The sequence below is a fragment of the Salminus brasiliensis genome, chromosome 7 (genome assembly GCF_030463535.1).
Source record: "Salminus brasiliensis chromosome 7, fSalBra1.hap2, whole genome shotgun sequence".
Taxonomy (NCBI): Eukaryota; Metazoa; Chordata; class Actinopteri; order Characiformes; family Bryconidae; genus Salminus; species Salminus brasiliensis.
The window spans coordinates 10,693,847-10,717,388 of NC_132884.1; the positions used below are offsets into that span (position 1 = coordinate 10,693,847).

Here is a 23,542-nt window from a genome sequence, read left to right on the forward strand (position 1 = left end):
TCTTGTGTACAGACTTCCTTCTGGGGTGACAGCCATGCAGACCAATTTAATGTAGTGTGCAAGCACTACATTAAATCTGAGCACTGACAGGCTGACCCCCCACCTCTTCAATCTCTGCAGCAATGCTGACAGCACTTCTTTCAAAGACAGCATTTGGATGTGACGCTGAGCATGTGCACTCAACTTCTTTGGATGACCAACGCGAGGTCTGTTCTGAATGGACGCTGCTCTTTTAAAATGCTGGATGATCTTGGCCACTGTGCTGCAGCTCAGTTTCAGGGTGTTGACAATCTTCTTGTAGCCTTGGCCATCTTCATGTAGCGCAACAATTCGTCTTTTATGACATTTTGGAGGGGAAATGACAAGCAGTGCTCAATTTGGATATTTATGGGTGTAGTCTCTTAGGGGTGTACTCACTTGTGCCGGTGGTTTAGACATTAATGGCTGCATATTGAGTTATTTTGAGGGAAGAATACATTTACACTGTTATATAAGCTGCACACAGACTACTTTTTATTGTGTCAAAGTATAATTTTTTCAGTGTTGTCCCATGAAAAGATATACTTTAATATCTGCAGAAATGTGAGGGGTGTACTCACTTTTGTGATACACTGTACATAGTTTTCGCTGATTTTCTGGAGCTTCTGCAGTCTTTTTCATTTTAATTCTTTAAATTTTGCCTGAAGATTTTATTTATTCTTCCTAAAACCTTTTTTTCCATACTATGCTATGTGGCTCCTGTGAGCCACTGTAGTGTCATGAACCAGTCCTCAATAAAATCAGAATGTTTTATTTTGAGCCAAATTAAAATAATGATAATTAGTGTGTGTGGAAGCTTGCAGGCATGTCTTCTATTAATTCCACTTTCCTAGCATTCCAGATAAGGCTATTCAGCTAACCGACAAGATAGCAGCACAATCTGATAAGACTAATTACAATGTTCTTGTTACAATGTTAAAAACGTAAAAAGTAAGGACTATGCAAGGAATGTTGATGAATTTTGTGGAAGCCAATGCAGTGCCTTTTTGTAAACCAGCCAAGCAGAGCTCATCAATTGTAAATGGTTGTGTAAAATTGCATCTGGGTATTTTTTGTTTCGCCCAAAGTCCTTTTCTCTCTATGTAGATATTAAAGAACAATTAACAAAATCCAACCTTAATGCATTCTATGGCACCTTTCAGACGAGAAGCTAAAGCTGACTAACAAACTGTGTCAGCACGTTGTCAACGTGAGATTACCTCGTATTTTCTCTGGCCCGAAAGAGAAGATAAACTCCACTTTCCCATCTTCTGGATATCTGTCATCTGTGAAAACACATTTTCATGATTAGTCTTATTAGCTGTCTGACGGTACTATATGTGACTCATGTGGTGCACTGAGCATCTCTCCATTTTACTACAGAATGTGTTGTTTTTGTAACAAGAGAAGGCTAAGAACAGAAGAACCTCTGAAGGTCTCGTCCAGGTCATTCTTGGTGAAGACCAACCCTAAATCATGCACAGCACATGTGTGGAACTGAACTCTGAAGATCACGTCTCGACTGGGGTTCCGAAAGCGCTTGTGGTAGCACTTCAACTGCAGAATGAAAGAACAGACAGACAGATAGGTAGTAGTTACATTGGCATTATAAAACACTATCAAATTTCTTTAAACTTTGTATAGTATTTGAAACATGGACACCATTAGAAGCCGTACAGCCCTGTGCAAAAATGTAGCACTGTTATTTAAAACATTTTCAATTCAATTAATTTTATCTTTAGCTTGTTTTTGCTCCTAAATGAAGCAATGATCAGCCAAATCAGGTGTTGGATGATAACTAAAAATAATATTGGGCTACGTCTAGAAGAGATTTGAAAATGGTTAAATGAACACAATGACATGTAAACCAGTAGTTTTTGGATATTAATATTGTTTGAATGTCCAAATAAAAAGTAGTAGTAGCATTCTACTTGGAAACCTCAAGCTGTAAGCCTGTAAACTGCAAGAAAAGTAAATAAAGTTTAGATTTGCATGGTATTGTGGGAATTGTGGTGGATTTATGAGTATCGCTATAGTAATGGCAGTTTGGTTGGCTCTACTCTGCCCTCTCCTCCTCTCTTTTTTGCAATACTAAATGCTATCAGTTAGTCAAGGTTAGCAGTGTGAAAAACTATCACACCAAAGATCTGAAAAACAATAACAGTAATACTTAGCATTGAGCTAACAATAGTGAAAAGTAACTTTCCCACACTTGGTTTTATAATACTCTGCTTAAAACACAAGACGATTTCCAGTTTTGTATATGCTTTATATTTAGTCAGGTTTTCTAGTCTTATGTGTGTGTGTGTGTGTGCGTGTGCGTGTGTGTGTGTGCTAATAAGCATAGGCATATTCGAAAGACAAATGTGGGTTTCATCAGCATTACTGTAATCCTGTTAGCAGGCTGTGTTGGGAGCAACCAAACAATACAAAGTATACCTCCCCATTTGTGAACACATTCCAAAATTTGTCAATGGGTGAAGTTACATAAAATTCAAATTTATGTCTGTGCCAAAAGCGTTTGCACAGTAGTGTACGTAGCTGTTACACTGTTAGCCCAGATTGTATATCTAACTAAACTATTTAATTACAATAACCATAATTGCACAATAATTGCAGTTTTTTAAATTACAAGCAAATATAAGTATATCATATTAATTTGAAGATTAACTTAACTTAACAGAAAAAACACTAGGGAGTAATTTTAAATGAAAGGTTTTAAGGAACTATTTATGAGATGAGATGATTTTCACCTGGTGTTTTTTGTGAAGTTTTGTGTAATTTAGTCACATTAGTTTTAAGAGCTATTTTCTGTGATTAACTTAGTTAGGCTTAGTTAAACACATACAGCTGTGCTCATAAATTTGCATGCCAAGAGTATGTAAATCTGTGATCTGGGCAAAGCAATTAGTAAAACAAACAAAACATTAGGTAAATCAAATTGTCATTTAGATGTAATTTAAAGTTTTAGGGTTTCCATTACATACACAATTTTTAAGGCAACTGTTTTCTCAGTTCTCTAGTGTTTATACAGTAAATTCAATTTATCCAGGTTTACAGTGTTGATCTATAGTGGTGGCTCTGAGAATAAATGCAATAACTTAACTATTTTACTTAGAGATGAATTTCAAGCATTTAAGCAGATGCCATTAGATCAAAACATCTTCAAAGACATGAAAATCACATGTGTCCCAACTTTTTACTGGATCTCCAAAACATTTCTTTACCAGTATATCTCCTTTTAGCAGCAGGCCTGGTTCAATGGTAATGCAGATGCTTGTGTGACTGTCCCCTTGAACATTACTGTAAAGACAGAGAAAGAAAAAAGTAGATCCCTATCAGAGCATCAGCAGTGGGCTACTACAGTGCCATGTAAAATGTCTGAATGGTGTGTTTTGTGGCCTGCAGGCGATATGAAGCAGTGAAAAAATGACTATCATCTGCTGAACAAAATGAACCAAAATATGAAAATTTAACCACTCATTATATATTCATTATTTTCAAGCCCATTGGCTTTTGGCCTATAAAAGTCAAGTGGACTTTCATGCTGGAGGATAACAGTGATGAAGTGAATTGTGAGAGTGTGTTGGAGGAAGAACAACTGAACTGAGAGGCAATCTGTCATTTCTGTGCTGTTATTTCAGTCAGTGACAAGACTGTCACCCAACCATGTCACTGTGACTGCCAAAGCGGCACACAGGTGCATCCTTAACACCCTTAACTACAGTTCACTAGTGCACACACACAATTACACACACACACAAAACTCTCCATCAAACAAAGAAACAAATTGTGCTCCATATGCAGTACTGTGGGAAAGGCCACACTTAATGTGTTTTTAGTTTCAATAACTAAACTAAAAATAACTAAAATATTTAAGTTGAATTTTTTTCATCATCAGGTAATAGGATAAGAGATCAATAAATCATAAAACATAAACATAAACACCCTCTGTGTGCAATCCAAAGCTGTCAGTGCCAAGGAAAAACTCCCTCATGGATAGAGGAAGAAATCTTAGGAGGAACAAAGTTTCTTTGGTCAAAACTACTACTAAATTATAGATATAAAAGTCAAGAAAGAAGGTGATCTCTGACTTTTGCACTTTAGCACTGTAGTTACCTTGCAGGTTGTACCCAGCATAGTTTGTTACTTTCCTGCTTAAACACACCCCACACAACCAGCAGTTTAAGGTGGTAGGCAATCCACTGGTTTAGAGGTTAAATATAGACTAAAACACATATATAAGCATACACAGAACTTACTATATACCAGATGTATACACCGGCTGCATTGCTTGGTAGATCTTGAGGAATGGCCTGCAACCTGAGACATGGTGAAAACATTTGTTTTACAAATGAAATAATAAAAAAAACAGTCAACCAGTTATCTGTATGAATGTTCAGGGATATGGCTATTCCACAGAAACAGACATAGAGTTGGGCAGTTGAGCAGTAAGTAATCAATTACCAGAAACAATCCTGCCAAAACCACATTTTTATTCAGTCAACCATTCAAACTTTCTTTTTGGGTTAGGAATCTTTTTGTATGTTGATCAGGTTCCAAATGTCAGGTTTTAAATCTGAAGGATGGAACATGAATTAACCATTACATTACTGCACACAATATTCAAAGCTACACAAGTTAAAATGGCTTCAACTAAAAGTCAATTTCAAAGGCCCTTTAGCAACCTCAGACATTCTAAATAAAAGGGGCTAATCCTGTTTCCTTCAAATATGTTCTTGCACATGCCCAGTTATATCCCATTATTATATATAACTAAATATACATTCAATTATTATTTGAATGTGAGACATCTGAACACTGATCATCTATCATGCCCTAGGTGAGTTAACATGGAATGACCCAATAGCTAATTCTCCACATGGTCATACCATGCATGTACATAAGAGTGCCATGCTCACCTCCTTTGGACTCAAAATTGGGAATGCCATGCATGATGACATGATGAAGGAACAAGGGCTTGTTGTTGATCTTTATATGGCCAGAGAGAAGTCCAGCAAAGTACTGCACATACCTGCACACAAACACACATACCATCCCACACAGGCACAGAGAAAGTTGATCAAACTGCTATTTACAACATTAAAATTGTTTAAAAGGCTTGATCTGTGGGGCCTATTCGGCATGTATGCTGTTTCTCTGTGTTCTCTCTCTCTCTCTCTCTCTCTCTCTCTCTCTCTCTCTCTCTCTCTCTCTCTCTCTCTCTGCTCTCACTCAGTGTTAATGTCAGACATGCCACTGCTTATAACCTCAGACTATGGGGCACTGGCTGCTGGTTAAATATACCCATACAGCAGGAAATAGTCTGCGGGCAGGACAGGGAGATCTATAGTGATGAAGGGCAAAAGACTGCTAAGCATTTTAGCCTAAACTCCCACCAGCGATATAAGTCGCAACTCAGTTACAACAGTTACTACAGTTTTCAGTTTTTTTTTACTAGTCATATTACCAGTATGACATATCCTTAATGTAATTTTGACTAGTCATATGTTACCACTAGTCACACATATCTACAATGACCTTTTGTAGTATGAAGTATCATAAGACATGTATTTCTTACAATAATATTAATGTCTCACAATAATATTTGTTTGTCAAAATAAAAGAATCCTTATCATTACTCTTGTCTCTATTTAAAAATACCAAAGCAGCAACAAACAAACAGTTTGACTCAGTATTGGCAGAATGGGAGCATAGATGTGCTATGGAATTGTGAGATTTTGCTAGAGATCACTACAATATTTCAAGAAGGCAAAAAGAACTATTCTGAAGTAACAGAATTAGAGATCATTTAGGGACAAAGATTGGGTCAATTCAAAGTGGACATGTGCAGGAGGGAGGAAGTTACAGGGAAGGGTGGTCATGTGGCATGGCAGTGAGTGTTGAGTTTGACCTCAGGGTTGAGGTTGTAAAAGCGGTGCAAATGGAGCGAAGAGGAGCACGGGGAGGAGGGGGTGCTGTACTGACCTCCTCTGAGACGGCTGGCCCACAGGCATGGCTTTGTCCTCATAAAAACGCTTCATGGCAAACCTGTCTAGGGCCTGGTCCGCACTGCAAATACATTAGACAAAATACTCGTAAAAAAAACAACAAAAAAAACTAGAGCAGCTGCTTGCAGCCGTATGTCAAACAGGACAGCTGACAGCTACATGACGAAAATCTATGCAATTTTTGTTAAGCATCAATAAACTGAAAGAGAAAGCTCTGTTGATGTAATTCATTTAATTAACTGTATTTCTATAGTACATATTTGTTGTTTAGAAAGGACACCTAATGAAAAAAAATAGTTTAATTGATTATTTTTCAATGTAAACATATAATTAAACCCTTCATTTATCCATATCAATCAGACATTTACTAAAAACTAAAGACATTAGTGTTTGGTATTTTATTTGGGTTTTATTTTAGCTGTGTTAGATGGTGGCTTTCCAGGGGCACCACTGGAGATTTCAGATTTGAACATGATATGTTTCTGCTTTTGGATATATGTCTCATTTTTAAGTAAAATGGGAGATTTGAATTGATATGGCCTAGTTGGACCCAATATTTGGATTTCTATGTTGTAATGTGTATTTTAATAAAGTTGAGACAATGCTCTTTTGAAAACGGTAAACACAAGTTCCATTAGTACAATAAATAATTTAAAGACACAAATGAGGATAGAGATGTATAAAACGTAGTGTATATTTTAGCACTGTAAGCCAGTCTGCTTGTAAAAAATAATGTTAATAAATCAGTGATATTGCTACAAGAAGGTTTTAAAAAGCCACAATACATTGCAAAATATGCACTCTGAGCATACCCCATATTAGTATAATGTTTCTAATAAAGTGATAAGTGAGTGTAGAAAAAACCCTGCATAAATACATGCATAAATATTTTTTTTATACTGATCAAAGCTGATCAATGTTATAAAAAGCTCTGAAAATGTGCAGTGTGTCCCACAGCTTGTGGTTTAATTTAGTTATTTAATTAAATATTAAATTATTCAACTTATATACAGTAGCAACTGATGCTTATAGGTAGTATAACAGTTAGTGAAATGGAGATCACCTGAGGGCAGTGAAATCTCAATTGATTGTAGTATAAAGACACCTGTCAGGAAGGTCCAGTCACTGGTTAATCAGTATTCCTGGCTACAAATACACCATGACAAAAGAACACTCCACACAGCTCTAAGCAAAGCTTATTGAAGAGGATGGATACCAAAAACATTCCTAGTCACTCAACATCCCCTGGAGTTCAGTGAAATCCACCATTAATAAAAGGATGGAACATTGCACAGATAGTAGGCCGTCCTCACAAACCGAGTGACTGTGCAAGAACGAGACTAGTGAAAGAGGCCATCAAAACACCTATGACTACTCTCAAAAATTATATTGACCATAATTCCATTTATAGAAGCAATAAAAGGGGCAAACATCCAAGGGGATGAATAATTTTTATAGACACTGTATGACACCATGCAGTAAGGGATTAAATTGACCAACTAAGAGGTAATACCAAGCTGAAAAGATGTATTTATCCTGCTTCCACTGTACCTGGCTGATATGTTGCTGTAGTGCATATAGGCAGCCACAACCACCCCAGTTCTCCCACGGTTTCCCTGTAAAAAAAAGCTTGAAAATTTAAAAATAGATGACAAGACATTAAAGCAATAAGACATAATTATAAAGTAAATTATAGTAAAAATAAAATTAAAGTAATAAAGTAAATAAGCACAATTATAGATTTCTCTTGGGATGCTACGGCAGAAAACAGGCAGGCAAAATGGCAGAAAATCCACTTCTCAATAAGAAAGAGTTGTCCCATTTATGGTTTTACACGCCAAATTGGGAAGCTGCAGGTTAAATCATCAAAGTCAGGTTGCAGGATGCAAAAATATTTCATGCCTTCCACATTATGAGAGTATATTATAGTAGATTTTAATTATGTAACTGGAAACCTAAGGACAGAGAAGCAGGTACAGTAGCCCACAGCTGAGGAGGGAACAAGAAAAGAAATGAGTAAGAGAGTGTAAGAGAGAGAGGCAGAGAGAGAGAGAGAGAGAGAGAGAGAGACAGAGAGAGAGAGAGAGAGAGAGAGAGAGAGAGAGAGAGAGAGAGAGAGAGAGAGAGAGAGAGAAGATGTGAACCCAAAGTGAGGTAAACGTTACTGGCTTGGGCAAAGTCTAAGCATTTGTGTAGCTAGTGGACAGAAGTGTTTACTTCTAGCAGTGGAATCTGGACAGGTCTCAAATAGGTGTTTTTTTGATAAAAGATTAGATAACATTCAGATTTCAAGATAAAAACTACTAGCTGTTCTCAGCAATACTGCGTAATTAGAACTGTGCGTCATGCAATGTCAGAAACAACACTAGCAAATGTAATGACTAATTTAGTACTGACTTGTAGACAATGTTAACTGATGTGCATAACCACATAATTTTTACTCAACAATCACTTTAACGTGCTAGAGGGTTTTGAATGAATATTGTTAGTTGTTACATGTCCCTCTTTTGCACCCACTCTTGTGTTTAAACTTCCTTTTGCTTCTCCAGAAGCTTAAATTTCCTTAGGAGAGGAAAAAAAAGTAAGTCCATGCAGTTGCCACGACAACCCAATGTTTGCAATTTGGGCTGTTGTAATGGTCGCAGATCGATCCGGTTGCGCTTCTAAGTGGTAAGCTCTTCAGGTCCGCTCTAGCTTTGTCTAAATGATGGAGCGGGAGCTGTACACCTTCCCAGACTGAGAGGGATTTAACTGTTGACCTTGGCATGGACCAACAAGCCTGAGCTGGACAGGATGTTATGCAGACATTTTGCAGGCCGAAAGAGGGAGCCAATGCTATGTGACTGTGCTGAGACACTCCTCATGTTTTTGCCATGTGTTATTTTTGAGTTTCTGTGTTTATTGGATTGGGTAACTTGGGGATCACAATAAAAAAAATAATTATGTCTAGCTTGGTGGGAAGACAGATTGGACAGCCACCCTTTGTAAATTTTAGGCCCCTACTGTTCAAAACTGTCACAAATTACGCAAAGTAAAAATCTACATCACCTGCTGTTACTAATTATAATTAGTTCTTTTCAACAGGCACATTAAATATCATTAAACTAAGCTGGCTTCTGATAGAATAAGGTGGAGATTTTGATATAAATAAGGTGGAGATTCAGAAATAAATTGGGCTAAGAAGGAGGAGTTCAGGGTGTGGTCCTTCTCCAAAAATGTAGTTATGTCATAACTCTTCATAATAACTTCATAATAACTTTAGGTGTCATATTTATAATTGTTTATACAGCAGTTTATTAGACTCAGTATCAGGTACAACATGGATGCCACTATGATCTGAGGATCGCTGGTTTGAATACCAGGGGGTTGCTACTTGCCATCAGCAGCCGAAGTCAGAGAAAGCACAGCTGAACATCTTAAGGGTGGGTCGATGGCTTCTCCTGCCCACATCACTCCTAGTGTGATACTGATCAACACAGACAACTGATAGTTGGTGAATCAGAGCTGGGGAGTGCACTGGTTACCTAGTGATGCTGCATCAGCAGCAATTTGAAAAGAGGTGGTGGCTTACTTTATATGTGTCAGAGGAGACATGTGCCAGTCAGTCATGGCTAGTGATAGGTGGAGGGTGTTCATATGAACAGCGTACATAATAGGGTACAATTACAAAAAAAGGTAAAGAAATAATATATGATATAATATGAGAACTGTGAAGATCAGTGTGACCTAACAATATGGTGTAGTGGGTAAAAATACCCACCAATCTACTTTTGGCAGAATAGGGTTTAACATCTTGAGACCTTGCTTCCTCATATGGGGACATTACATTTCTGCTTCTCTGTACCATGATACTTAATTTTTAAAAACCTTTGACCCTTTGGCCTCATATAAGGACATTATCTTTTGCAAAAATGACTTCCTGTACAAGGACTAAGTTTAGTTTTTATATTTGTTAGATCCTACTAAACCCAAACAGGAGAAATTAAAAATAAACACCAAGGTTAATTATCTAGCTAGACTCCTTAGGCAAGACTCCTAACTTTATATTCATCGAACTCTGTAACAGGAATTAAATGCTAGATCAGAGCATCAGCCGAATGCCACAAATGCTTAATATTAAATATGTGAGTATGTAAATGTCAAGGGTGAACCATTTAAAATGCATAATTTCTATATAAACTACGCAATGTTACTGAGCTTCAGTACAACTCTTTAACATTCTTTTATATAAAGATTATGTAAAATGCATAACCCAATAAAGTAAAGTACTTACACAGTCTTGTTAGCACTTGTGTCTTTGTAAACACAGACACCAGTACAATGTCATGCTTGTAAAGTTCAGACATTGCTGTTCATACAATGCTCAATATCAAATTACTGAAAGCTCTGAGGCAGTTTGTTGTGTTTGTACTCCATGCATAAGTGCCTCACAGCGTGGGTATCATTATTCCCCTTTAGCCCCATTCACTTTTACCATTACTGCCAACATCTGTTTTTGTCAGAAGTTAGCTCATACTCTGAGTAATACCAAAATGCACTAAATTAGCATAACAGTAGCCTACGCTAGGCTGTAACCTTTTTTAAAGATACCCAAAGAGACCAAAAGGGGACTGACTTCTACATTTGTGCATTACACAAAACATTCAGTAAATGTAGTTTGGTTTAATTTGCTCTGCAGTGGACATGATTCTTATATGGTTGTTGTGCTATTAATAACCCTGGCTGGAGTGGTGGAGTGTATGTCAGGCATTGCACAGAACATATTGGTCACCTTGTTGTGCAACACAACTACATTATGAGGGTCAGTGTTGAGCCAGGTGTCCATGGCTTTGCAGATACTGCAGATTTTATCCAGTGCAGGAGCATGGTGGTCGGGCCAGCCAAAGTCCAGCACCTGTCATGAACACACACCTTTACATTCTGAGCCTAAATGAACATCTAAAAATAAAATGGACTATTAACATGCACACAAACTGTCTCTAGCTGCTGGTCAGCCACAGCTTATAAGGACAAGTATTTCACTCACCTTTGGGTTCAATTTGGTGATGTCATGCCGCCGCTCGCTGAGGTTCAGCAGCTGCAATCAATATAAAAGCAAATTTCTGATGTTGGGCTGCTGGGCTACAAACTATTTGACAAGAGTTAATTTACCAACATTGGTTAGAGACATACTCTACAGGGTCCTAGGCATAAAAATACCAATGTTTATTATATCTTTATATATATACACATAATTGTATTTGTACTACTGTTATCTCAATTACTGAATTACTGCTCTTAAATCTCAAATTGACAAATCTGATGAAAATAAAAGTAATCACACTGCCACTGCAATTATTTAATAGGGCATGTATTAGGATTGGGTCTATTCTTGCTTCTTGTAGTTACAAAAACATATAACATATATATTACAACTACATATTTAATATTCAAAAATAATTAGACAATACACAGCACTTTACATGACATCAACATTTTTTGTTCTGACATCTGACAAGTTGGAATGGACAAAAAGGAACAATTTTAAAGACATTTTTCAAAACTACGATTACTGCACTAAATTCAATAAACCATAACTATTTATGGTCTCTTTGTAAACATGTAGACAGTCAGTGTCCTGGAAGTACTGACAACATCCATAATATACATAATATACTATATAACTATTATATTTAAAGCATATTTTGACACATTATTTATCACAATATCAGTAAATATTGTCAGAATAATTTGCTACAAAATGGTACATAATGGTATGGTTTTATGAACTGAAAAAAATCCTAATATTAACTCTTCCAAAAGTTCCCTACCCCAAAAAAACATTCAGGAACATCTCACCCCCTGCCCATGTCAAAGTCTAGTCTAATCTTGATGAATGCCCTGATCAATAACATGGCCCTTCATGTGGTGTGGAGGCTCCTGACCAGGTAGTGCTGCTGGTGTTTGGAGCGCAGCATGCTGATGACCTCACGTAGGTGCACACTATAGCTGTGTTCCTCTACCCCACCAGGGAAGGACAGGGAGATGATGCGCTCGGTGATGTACACCAGGTCCACCTCATAGCTCTCCTCCATGGCCTGAATCAGGCTCAGGCTCCTGCCACAGACACACATTCACATACTGCAATGCTGACCATGGAAAAAACACAGATCCACACCAATCAATATGTGATGTGCAGTAATGTAGCATGATTTTGAAGCATTTCTATTGATCCAATTATTCTAATACCATGATAACAGAGATTAGATAACAATACATGAACTGTTCACTTGTTTTATACATTACCAATTGTTGGTTGTGGTCAGATTCTGTCCACAAGTCTACGTTGAGCTAAAACCTAAAACATAACCTTACGCTAAAATAAATATGGTCTTTCATGTGGAACCTGTAGCTTTACTGTTTGTTTGATTTACTAGATAACCTTATATAAACCAAACACAGATATGGGATAAATAATCCCAAAAGCATGAATACCAATAAAACCAAAGAAAAATGTTTTATTCCGCCCGTCTCTCTGTCTGCTCTGAATTCCTGAAGCAAGGCAAGCTCTTGGCTTAATGTGACGTAATAAAATTAGGCAAAACGATAAATGGATGACAGATCTACAAGCAAGATTCATTCATTATTGTTTGAACTCATCTCCATTAACAATAAATACACTCTTTAAACTGTCAATTTTGTAACAGAACATCTAATCAATTCCATCACAATTCCAAAAATATAAAATATCAAGACATGGAACATAAACCACACCATGTCAAAAACATATGTTCAACGGTTATCAAACTCTTTCAACTGACAGCTTGAGTCAGGTACATTACAGTTAATTACTTGCATTATGGTGATGACCTGCATATTATATGATATAATCAGAATTATTGCTTCACACAATATAGGTTACACACAGAGTAAGGAACATGACTGTTCTACCTGGATGGCCTTCGTCTGGAGTCTGTGCTCTTAAAGGACTTTGTGGAACCCTGTTAAGAGTAAGTACATGATCATAAAACTAGTCACACTAATACAATTTCACACTGTGCAACAAGGTAGATCTCCAGAGCATGAGGGTTGGTAAACATGGCTTTAACCCTTGATCAGTGGTCAGTTTGTTGAAAAGTCCCATTCTCAGTTATCCCAAAGTAATTTAATATGTATATTGCTTTCTTTACAAATATGAATTAAACTACTGATGCTATGTTACGTTATACATCTTCAGATGTCCACTTAGCTCCAGCTAAGCAAAGCAGACTTTAGGAACATTCCATGACAAACCAAAAAAAGAAGAAATACAGTGTCCATCAAACAGGGCGTGAAAATTAAATTATACTGAGAGAAGCTCCACAATCTCCACATTCTCTAAAGTGGGGTTTCTGCTTTGGAAAGCACACTTATTGAATCTTAAACATAAAATGAAGGATGAAGGGCACTGCTGATTTAAATATCTTGTGAAAACCAGTTGGAAAACAAGAAACAAACCAAAAACGTGCTTTTAGCCCCAACAGTTAACAGGAGAAAGATTGGGTCAAATCAATGCATTTATAAAATATGGTCAAACAGAGCAATATTTCAGAATGTACTGAACATAGTTATTATTTTTCTTGGTTCATTGAATATTTTCTTTCTTAATATATCTGGCAACTCAAGATTTGGCAATGCAAATGCACCATTCTTTGTCATACCAATGAAGCAAACTGAATTAAAAACGATAAGTCAAGGGTACATTCACTTTACTCCAGTGTCACCTGGTTCAAGTAAACTCTGCTACACTGCAAAAAGTAATTCATTCACATGATTCAAATGTATCCATTTTTTCTGCATTACATTAACACAGTTATTGTAAAAAGTAGATGATTCTAAAAGACAAAAATGTGATTGTAATACAGGCTAGTATATAAAAAGTATTATTAAAAATTCTTTCTGACTGTGCAATTCTAGAAATTTTGTATTTAATGTGCACTTTATGAACCAATTTGTTTCGTGTGTGGCCAACGTGTTTCGTGTGTGGCCACTGGTATAAGGGAACATATGAGTTGGTAAGGCAGAGTTGATGTAAGGTTACAGAGTCTCTCTGCACAAGCAGAATGCCACCACTGTTACAGGTCCTGTACCATGTCCCGAAAATAATTCCCTCCTTGCACACGCTCATAAGGAAATCCATTATCCTCGCCACGACAACACAAACCAGATGTGCTGGCAGTTGTGCGCTGCTCTTGCTGAATGAGGCAGTATATTTATGCATAATGATATGAAACGCTCAAAGTTCAAAGCCAGATCGGAGGGAGGGACAAGTGGGCCGATCAGCCATTTTTATTACCAGGAAGAGCCTGTCCAACTCAAAGCAAAAGCCTAGGACCAGGCCAATCATTCTCCATTATATTAGTGAACTGGTTATTTTGATGATTAATCAAGAATCAGAGAAGGTTTAACTGAACAATAAAGAACCAAAACCAAACCCAAAAGGAGCCTGACCTGTCCAAAACAAAAGCACAGGACTAGTGTTATTTTTCTTTCCTGAATAGAAAACAGTAGAGCTGACACTATTAAAACAGTAATTGTACAATCCACTCATTATATTGTCAATTAATCAAGAAAAATATTGGCCACCCAATGAAGACTTTACTTAAACTATACTATACTTATATACTGTATACTGTATACTGTACTTAATTTTTCTATAGTATTAAGCAAACATTCTGACCATTGTCAGGCCAAACTATAAAAATAAACCAAACCACACATAACCTTTTAAAGACTCCAGAATACTGGAAAAGATAAAATGCAGAGGTACAGAAGAGCACTAGAACAGAAAATGTCGTAGTAGTAGTAGTAGTAGTAATAATAAGGACTAATAATAATAAGTTAATAAGGACTAGTGATCATTTATTTCACTTTTGCTTTAGGTAGCAGTATAAACAGCATTAGCGTACAGTACATTACAGTAAAATACAGTACTTTGGGTGGAGAAGGTTGGGTAGAGAAGCACCTTTACACAGTTCCATAAGTATCCATCAAAAGCTCCAAACGGAACAAGGCAGAACAAGTCTCATTTAATGATTAAACCACTGGAAATGTAAGGGTATGTGTGTTTGCAGGGGCCCACACTTTAAATCCTCACTCATTACTGACATATGAATGAAGTTACTGAAAAATACTGTATGTCTTAAGGCACTACATTGAGTAAACAATACTGGAATGCTATGCCTGCATTTTAAGTCTACAGTCATTTACATTTTATTAGTACATTTTATTATCCAGTAATTATATGGAAATCAATGCAAAATAATTAGGTTGTAGCGATAAGAAAGTAAAGTCTACCAAAGCTTAGGGAACCTGCATGCAAAATCTGGCAAAAGAAAAAGAACGTTTGTCATCCTTTCATGGAACCTCTTCCTTTACCTCATCCATCTTTGGCCCCTACCTTGAACAAGTGACCTGTGCTGCGTCTCCATGCCGACCGCAGGGAGCAAAAGCGTCGGCGTAGTGATGCCACTGAGTTCATGGTGGAGGTCGCAAAAACACTTAGAGGATTTTTCACCTGAAAGCCAGGGGCTTTTTTTCCCTCACTGCCTCAACTTCACATGGGACAGCACATGCTCGGACTTGAGATTTCCTCACCCGTCTTTTCTCTCTCTAGCTCTCTCACTTACTATCTTACTCTTTCTGTAGCAAACATTCTCTCTCTCCCACATGACTGTCCTTTATTCCTCTTTTCACTCTCTACCTTTTTCCCCTCCCCTTTTCATGCTCCCTCCTCCTGTTCATACTCTTTCGATGAGGCAGTGATCAGAATTTTCTCCTGCTGTTTCTGTGAGTGTGGGTGTGTATGTGTGCACTGAGCTGTGCTTAAAATATCTATCTGCAGTCCATTGACACATTAACACATGTCAGTGTCAACATGGGATTGAAATGAAGCAACCAGGATGGGATTAAAGTGTTGATGTTCAGCTTTAAAGCAATACTGTAGCATCTTTACCCTAAAATAACAGCTCCACTGACTTGTAATAAGTAGAATAGCATCACCATCATGGCTACTTCTGGCCTGGTATGCTGCTAACTGCTAACGGTAACTGTTACTAACGGTAATGGTGAAACAGGCAAGACTTGTGTATTTTTGTGTAACCCTTTCCCGTAATCCAGTAAATCCAGTAATCTTATTCTATCACAACAGGCCACATACTTTATTCACTTCAGATGCTGGTCTTTCTGTATCAGCTAGTCCAGAAATGCATGTGTACAGCTGTCCTTTGGGAAAACTCAAAGCAAAATTAAACTTCCCTACTGTTGGGGGAGCTTCTCGCTTCACGCACAAAGTCCTTCCAATTTCACAGGCTCCAAAGTAATAGGAGAGACTAATATAAATATAAGGATTAGTTTTAGGACTAGGATGCAAATCCTTTTTAGTCAAATGATTGGTGAAAGTCAGGTGACTGACACTGTCATATAAAAACAATTTCATTTATTTGTACATTGAAGCACCATCCTATCAGTTTTGAAAGCTTTGACTGATACTTTGATACTGATTCTCTACTTTAGTGGTCCTCCATGGTCGCCCATTTTTGATTTGGCCACAAGTTGTAAGTTTTTTCAGCCTAAAGGTGATCTTCTTCACTTGCATTAACAGCTCTTCGGAGCTGCATATTGAGAGTTCTCATCAGCTACCAAATGCAAATTCAACATTTTATCTAGGGATCAGTCCACGCATAGCAAATAGTATATGAGTTAATTGTCCTATTAGTTTTGAGCCTGTGAAAATGGAGGACTTTCTAAAAAAATCCTAAATGGTTAATGCAATATGTTTGTTAAACATTTTTAATTCAAGTTGAAAGTCTGCATTTCAATAATTGTTTGTGACTGTTTCATTTTAAATCTGTTTCATAAACAAGTTGTTTCTGTCTGCAGAATTGCTGCTCACTAGATGTTTTTTCTTTATTACACCATTCAGCTCACCTGATTTAACATCATTAAAAGCTGATTAAAAAAAAGATGTTGAATAATAATACTAATTTAGATATGTTTTAATAAACACATAGTGACATATATAAAAACACTACTTTGGCAAAGTACTGTATATTGTCGTTGTCACACACACAAACACAACTTTTATGTGGACTGACAGTTGTCCTTTACTTTGTATCAAAATTCTATGATGAAGAAACTCCAAAATGATCTGAAATAAAATATTTTTACAATGACCTCCAATTAAGGAAAAAGAGGGGTTTTCCTTCTCCTGTAAAGTTGCCTCACTGAGATTTCTAGCTTTTTGTGTAACAGAAACAATATATGCATATGCATTGCATACAGACATATATGCCCTGAAACAGCAGGAAAATTGTCTGTAGCATTTGTAAATGATAATGAGAATGCTGTTAATAAATTTGATTGATGTTTAAGTCCATTCCAAGGTCTGTGCTTTTGGGAAGCCACTGTGTTCATTATTAGTGTGTCATCTGTGAGCTCTTTTGGTAGTCTAGGCTTCATCTGCACATTTTCAGGCCTCCCTCGACCCAGCCGGACAAACCCATGCTGATTCAATTAGGAAAACAATAGAAATCTCACACATAGCTCCCAGCGAGCTGTGCTCCACACTAACCCAATAAAAACAGCCTGCAGTTTCCTGTTTCTGCACCAATAATATGGCTTGAGAAAAACAAAATCGCTTCCGCTAATAACAGGCAGCTCACCTGAGACCATGAAAGCGTATCATGCTCCCTGTAAACACTACTGGTGAATAATAATAGTCTATGGGCTGAATCGAGTGCAGTAATCAATAGACAGAAAGCCAAAAAGGCCAGTTGAAGGTCATATAATGGAGGAACTGGCAGTGGGCCCAAAGGCGCATCCGTCTGGAGTATTTTCAGAGTAAGGATGGCTGGCTAACCGGCTAACCGCATGCAGAGTCACAAGGGAGGGCTTGAGGTCAGTCAGGGAGCCTGGGTAACTCTGTAATACATTTTTCAGAGATGACTCAGTGAAATATCAAACTGGACATTTCTCTTTATTTCTGCCTCTGTCTTTTACTCTCTCTTTTTCTTTCTCTCTCCATCTCTCTCTCTCTGGGTTTCCAGAAGTAGCCAAAGATGGCTAGGAGTATTCCAACAGTTCTGAACAGTTTGAGTTGCCAGTTTATTACTTATTCCTACCTTGTATCTACAATAACTGGCCACTTAATCAGGTAAACCTACTATAGACACGTGGATAAAATTGTTGGTACCCCTCGGTTAATGAAAGAAAAACCCACAATGGTCACAGAAATAACTTAAATCTGACAAAAGTAATAATAAATAAAAAATCTATGAAAATGAACAAATGAAAATCTGACATTGATTTTGAACCATACTTCAACAGAATTATTTAAAAAAAGTAAATTCATTAAACAGGCCTGGACAAAAATGATGGTACCCCTGAAAATAATGTGACCAAAGGGACATGTTAAATCAAGGTGTGTCCACTAATTAGCATCACAGGTGTCTACAATCTTGTAATCAGTCATTGGGCCTATATATAGGGCTACAGGTAGTCACTGTGATGTTTGGTGACATGGTGTGTACCGCACTCATCATGGACCAGAGAAAGCGAAGGAAAGAGTTGTCTCAGGAGATTAGAAAGAAAACTATAGGCAAGCATGTTAAAGGTAAAGGTTATAAGACCATCTCCAATCAGCTTGATGTTCCTGTGACTACAGTTGCACATATTATTCAGAACTGTAAGATCCATGGGACTGTTGCCAACCTCCCCGGACGTGGCTGCAGGAGGAAAATTGATGACAAATCAAAGAGACGGATAATATGAATGGTAACAAAAGAGCCCAGAAAAACTTCTAAAGAGATTAAAGATAAACTTCAAGCTCAACATCAGTGTCAGATCGCACCATCCGTCGTTGTTTGAGCCAAAGTGGACTTCATAAGAGATGACCAATGAGGACACCATTGTTGAAAACAAATAAAAAAAAGCCAGACTGGAATTTGCCAAACTACATGTTGCCAAGCCCCAAAGCTTCTGGAAGAATGTCCTATGGACAGATGAGACAAAAATGTAACTTTTTGCCAAAGCACATCAGCTCTATGTTCACAGATGGAAAAATGAAGCATATCAAGAAAAGAACACTGTCCCTACTGTGAAACATGGAGGAGGTTCTGTTATATTCTGGGGCTGCTTTGCTGCATCTGGCACATGATGTCTTAAATCTGTGCAGGGTACAATGAAATCTCAAGACTATCAAGGAATTCTAGGGAGAAATGTGCTGCCCAGTGTCAGAAAGCTTGGTCTCAGTCACAGGTCATGGGTCAGAAAACCCAAAACACACAGCTAAAAACACCTTAGAATGGCTAAGAGGAAAACATTGGACTATTCTGAAGTGGCCATCTATGAGTCCTGACCTAAATCCTATTGAGCATCTTTGGAAGGAGCTGAAACATGCCGTCTGGAAAAGGCACCCTTCAAACCTGAGACAACTGGAGCAGTTTGCTCATGAGGAGTGGGCCAAAATACCTGCTGAGAGGTACAGAAGTCTCATTGAAAGTTACAGGCCTGTTTCATGAGTTTATTTTTTTAAATAATTCTGTTGAAGCATGGTTGAAAAGCAATGTCTGACTTTCATTGGTTAATTTTCATAGCATTTTTATTCAATATTACTTTTGTCAGATTAGTTAAGTTATTTCTGTGACCATTGTGGGTTTTTTTTTCATTAACTGAGGGGTACCAACAATTTTGTCGTTGTGTATATATGCGCATTAAAATCAGCACTGTTCAGAGTCACACATATAACACATATAATAATAAAACATTGAACACATAAGAAGAATACAAAGAGGAGATAATGCATAATATTTGTCTTGTTTGTTTAGAAAGAGGGTGAATGACAAAGGTTCTTTCACCATACTTAGTGTGTGATAATAGTTTTATCTGAGATAAAATGTTAATGTTTGGTTCAAAGGAGAATAGGAGCACTTTAGTGTTTTTCAGTCAAATCTTAATGTGCCACGTTTGTAGCCTAGGATTGATTACCACAAACAATAACTCCTACACATTTCCCTGTACTTATTAAAGGAAGAGAAACCCAATGATCCAAAAGGCATTCATAATAGAAGCCAATGGGTAAATACTAAAGAAACATATTGAAATTATTGTCCATGGTATTGGAATGTATTGTCTGTAAAAACTGATTGTGGATAGAGATACAGATAGAGATTAATGCTGCAGGATTTTTTTGAGAAACTGGTCCAAATAGAAGGAAAACAGGTTGTCATCAGGAAATAAAATGACAGTCTGGCAATTACATAACCTGGATTTATTCTATTAATTTCTGGCATTTAATTTACAAAAATGAGCCAGGCCAAAAGCCTCCTTTAAAGCCCTGGTTTAAAGATTAGAGTCTTCAACCTTAGAGAACTGAAATAAACAACATTGCTCTAATGCCCCCAAATCACATTTTTAAACATGAATCTAAGATTTGTATTTGGTCACCAAATATGCTTTGAGCAAACATATATTTACATGTACAATACACATACTACATTGATCTATCTATGTATCTTTATATACAGTATATATATATATATATATATATATATATATATATATATATATATATATATATATATATATATATATGTATGTATTTCTGTGTGTATGTGTGTGTGTGTGTGTGTGTGTGTTAATGTAACACTGCACTTGTGAGGCTGGAAATGTGACTTACTGGAGTCTCTACATGCTTCAGGGGGAGATCATTACTAGGAGGCTAGATGAGAGAAAGAGAGGAAAAGAGAGAGAACACATTAAGTTTTATATAGACACAGCTATGGAGATATAGACTATATAGACTTCATCCATGTAAAACAATATAACCTGTCAAACACAAACACACACACACATACAAACACACACAAGGATAAAATGCCTGTATTTCTAATGCATCTGATATGTGCTCTTATGTGCACCCACAGCTGTCTGAGGGTCTTTACATTATGTAGTACAAAGGCAACAGGCAGCAATAAACATATCTAGCTAGCTTCTGGTAGCACATCTTAAAATGTTCACGTACACTGTTAAATAACATGCATCACACCATTTTTATTCATTCGCACAAATAACTAATTAGAGTCCACTGATGCCAGTGTGTAAGACTGCTAAAGTCAGTGGGATCTGAACTTCAAATGGGATCCGAACGTCAAATTCATTCACTGATTTGTGTTCCCACAACATACAGTGCATCCATAATAATGCAGGAATTTTCCATTCCACCTGAACTGGTGCAGAAGTTACAGAATTGGAGCTGTGCTTGAGGTAAAATAACTCATTCTGGGCAGACCTCATGTGGAAGGAACATTCTTTGACAAAAAGCTTTGTCTGTAAATCTTAGAATGCACCATTTAACAGCTAACTTGTGTGTTTAAGGCATACAGCAACAGACTACTGCCATGTTTCTGCTGTACAATCGTATATGTTGACACTGATAACTGAACATCAGTGCAGTGCAATCAGTGTTCTCCAAATGGCCCCCAACTTTGACCCCTGACCTTAAATGTTAGTTCTTGCTATTTAAAAGTTATTTAAAAGTGCTTTAAATCTACTCTGCTTTTTAAATATTTATGCACATTTGTGGAGGTGTCAGAAAACAGACCCCCATTAATATTTAATAAATAAAAGATGTTTGATTAATAATAAATAATCCTTTAAATACAACAATTTTTAAGCATTCCTTTAAATTACACAATTTACACAATTTACCTCCCCTATTTTAGGTAGACTTATAATGCTCCCTACACTGAGAGGGTGAGGATTGACATATTTCTTTTCAAACTGCCATAGATGCAACATCACTAGATAACCAACATGCTCGGAGGAAAGTGTGACTCTTTCTAAATCATAGTGGCGGTGCCATAGTCCACTGGACCACGCGAGGCCCCTAATTCCTTCTTTATTTTTATTTTGATAAGTAATTTACTTTTTATTTTAAACAATATGAATATTAATTTAATACAACATTTATCATATTTTGTAAAATTAATTCTTATTTAATAGTAGTTAATTAAACAACATTACATAAATAAATAAATAAATAAATAAATAAATAAATGTATCATAATAATAATAAAAATAATTATAATTTAGTTTTTTTTTAATAGTCAGAATAAGAGTAATAAAACAAATATCCTATGGCAATGTGTTCAGACACCTGTGACAATTAGAAATACAAAACTACTTAGCACTTAGCAAAATGTACAAAACATTTTAAAACATTAATACAGTCTGTTGTGGTTGTATGTGTGTCAGTGTGTTCATTTAACCATTTCCAAGCCTGGCAGTCATGTATTGTAGTGTTCATTCAACACCTTTGACAAATCCAATCAATACCTCATTATGCTAAATTAAGCGTGCTGATGATGGAAACTTCTCATTGGCTGGGGGCGTCCAGAAAAAATCTGGTACCAAACATTCCTCAAACCAGCTCACAAGACGACTACTTTATTCAACATTTTTTCAAGTTACAAGTTTGCTGAAACCCTTACTGTACTGTATGTCCATTGCTACTGTACATTTGCTGTACATGGCTCTGAACAGCACAAATCATAATGTTGACAGCAAATAGTTTAAGGAATGTTTTTATACCAATAAAGTGTAAAAAGGTATGGAAAACCAAAATGAGTTACTTAACAATGCACATAGCTTCCATTTAATTTAAGTCATTTTATTGTATGAAAACTAAGCCTATTAGCATCTTACCAACTCATAGTTAGTGGTGGGAGCACAGGGTGTTGCTACCTGGAGAGAGAGAGAAGGCAAACAAATTCTGAAATACTGAGAAACACTTCAGAACAATACATATGACCAACAACTCTAAAAGCATTGCAAATAAACCAAATATCCCACATTCAACAATACATGTGATTAAAAAGGGCGAGTGAGAACCTTTCAAGGGTTTGAAAGGTTCTTTTTTTATAAAGGGTTTAGAAAGGTTATATATATATATATATATATATATATATATATATATATATATATATATATATATATAAACGAGAGACGAATAACTTTTTAAGCTTATTTCAGTATGCCACCCAGTGGCCATTTCACAGAAATATGTTTGATTAACATAATCAAATAAAACATTTACCCCTTTAATAATAAAACATTTAACTCTGTTAGTTCTATTAGTTCTATATTTATTTTTAGTTATATTTTAGAATAAATTACCAATTACCTAACCCAAATTATCACATATAATGATCCTGACACTGAGAGGGTGGGCACATGTGCAACCAGCCACTGTCTATTTTCGAACAGCTTTAGTGCTTTATTACTAAACAGCAGCTTACTTGATATGGAATCTCAAATGAATGTTTCCAACATTATTTGTAATCCATGCAACAAAGAACAGAGGCTGTTTTGAGAGCAAAAATAGGCCATACCCAGTTATGTTAAGCTTTGCAATGTGCCTGTTCAGAGCATGTTTCAATTGAAATATATTCCATTCATTTTATTGCAAAAAAAAACCCAAAAACAACAACAAAAAA

The 23,542-nt window shown here is 36.6% G+C and overlaps 1 protein-coding gene across 9 annotated transcripts in view; it reads right to left on the reverse strand.

Annotated features, from left to right (window-relative positions):
- The window catches only part of tns1a (tensin 1a), a 166,402-nt gene that overhangs the window by 36,960 nt on the left and 105,900 nt on the right, over positions 1-23,542 (reverse strand). For 8 of the 9 annotated variants that reach the window (XM_072683800.1, XM_072683799.1, XM_072683798.1 and 5 more), the window contains 13 exons: positions 22,752-22,786; positions 20,725-20,766; positions 12,960-13,009; positions 11,954-12,125; positions 11,056-11,106; positions 10,801-10,923; positions 7,581-7,645; positions 6,007-6,090; positions 4,941-5,053; positions 4,281-4,341; positions 3,246-3,321; positions 1,446-1,575; positions 1,239-1,304 (listed from right to left, as the gene is read on the reverse strand). In XM_072683800.1, coding sequence (XP_072539901.1) covers positions 1,239-1,304; positions 1,446-1,575; positions 3,246-3,321; positions 4,281-4,341; positions 4,941-5,053; positions 6,007-6,090; positions 7,581-7,645; positions 10,801-10,923; positions 11,056-11,106; positions 11,954-12,125; positions 12,960-13,009; positions 20,725-20,766; positions 22,752-22,786 — 1,068 coding nt within the window. Of the gene's footprint in view, positions 1-1,238; positions 1,305-1,445; positions 1,576-3,245; positions 3,322-4,280; positions 4,342-4,940; positions 5,054-6,006; positions 6,091-7,580; positions 7,646-10,800; positions 10,924-11,055; positions 11,107-11,953; positions 12,126-12,959; positions 13,010-20,724; positions 20,767-22,751; positions 22,791-23,542 lie in introns of all 9 variants that reach the window. The other variant, XM_072683805.1, reaches the window with a different exon arrangement.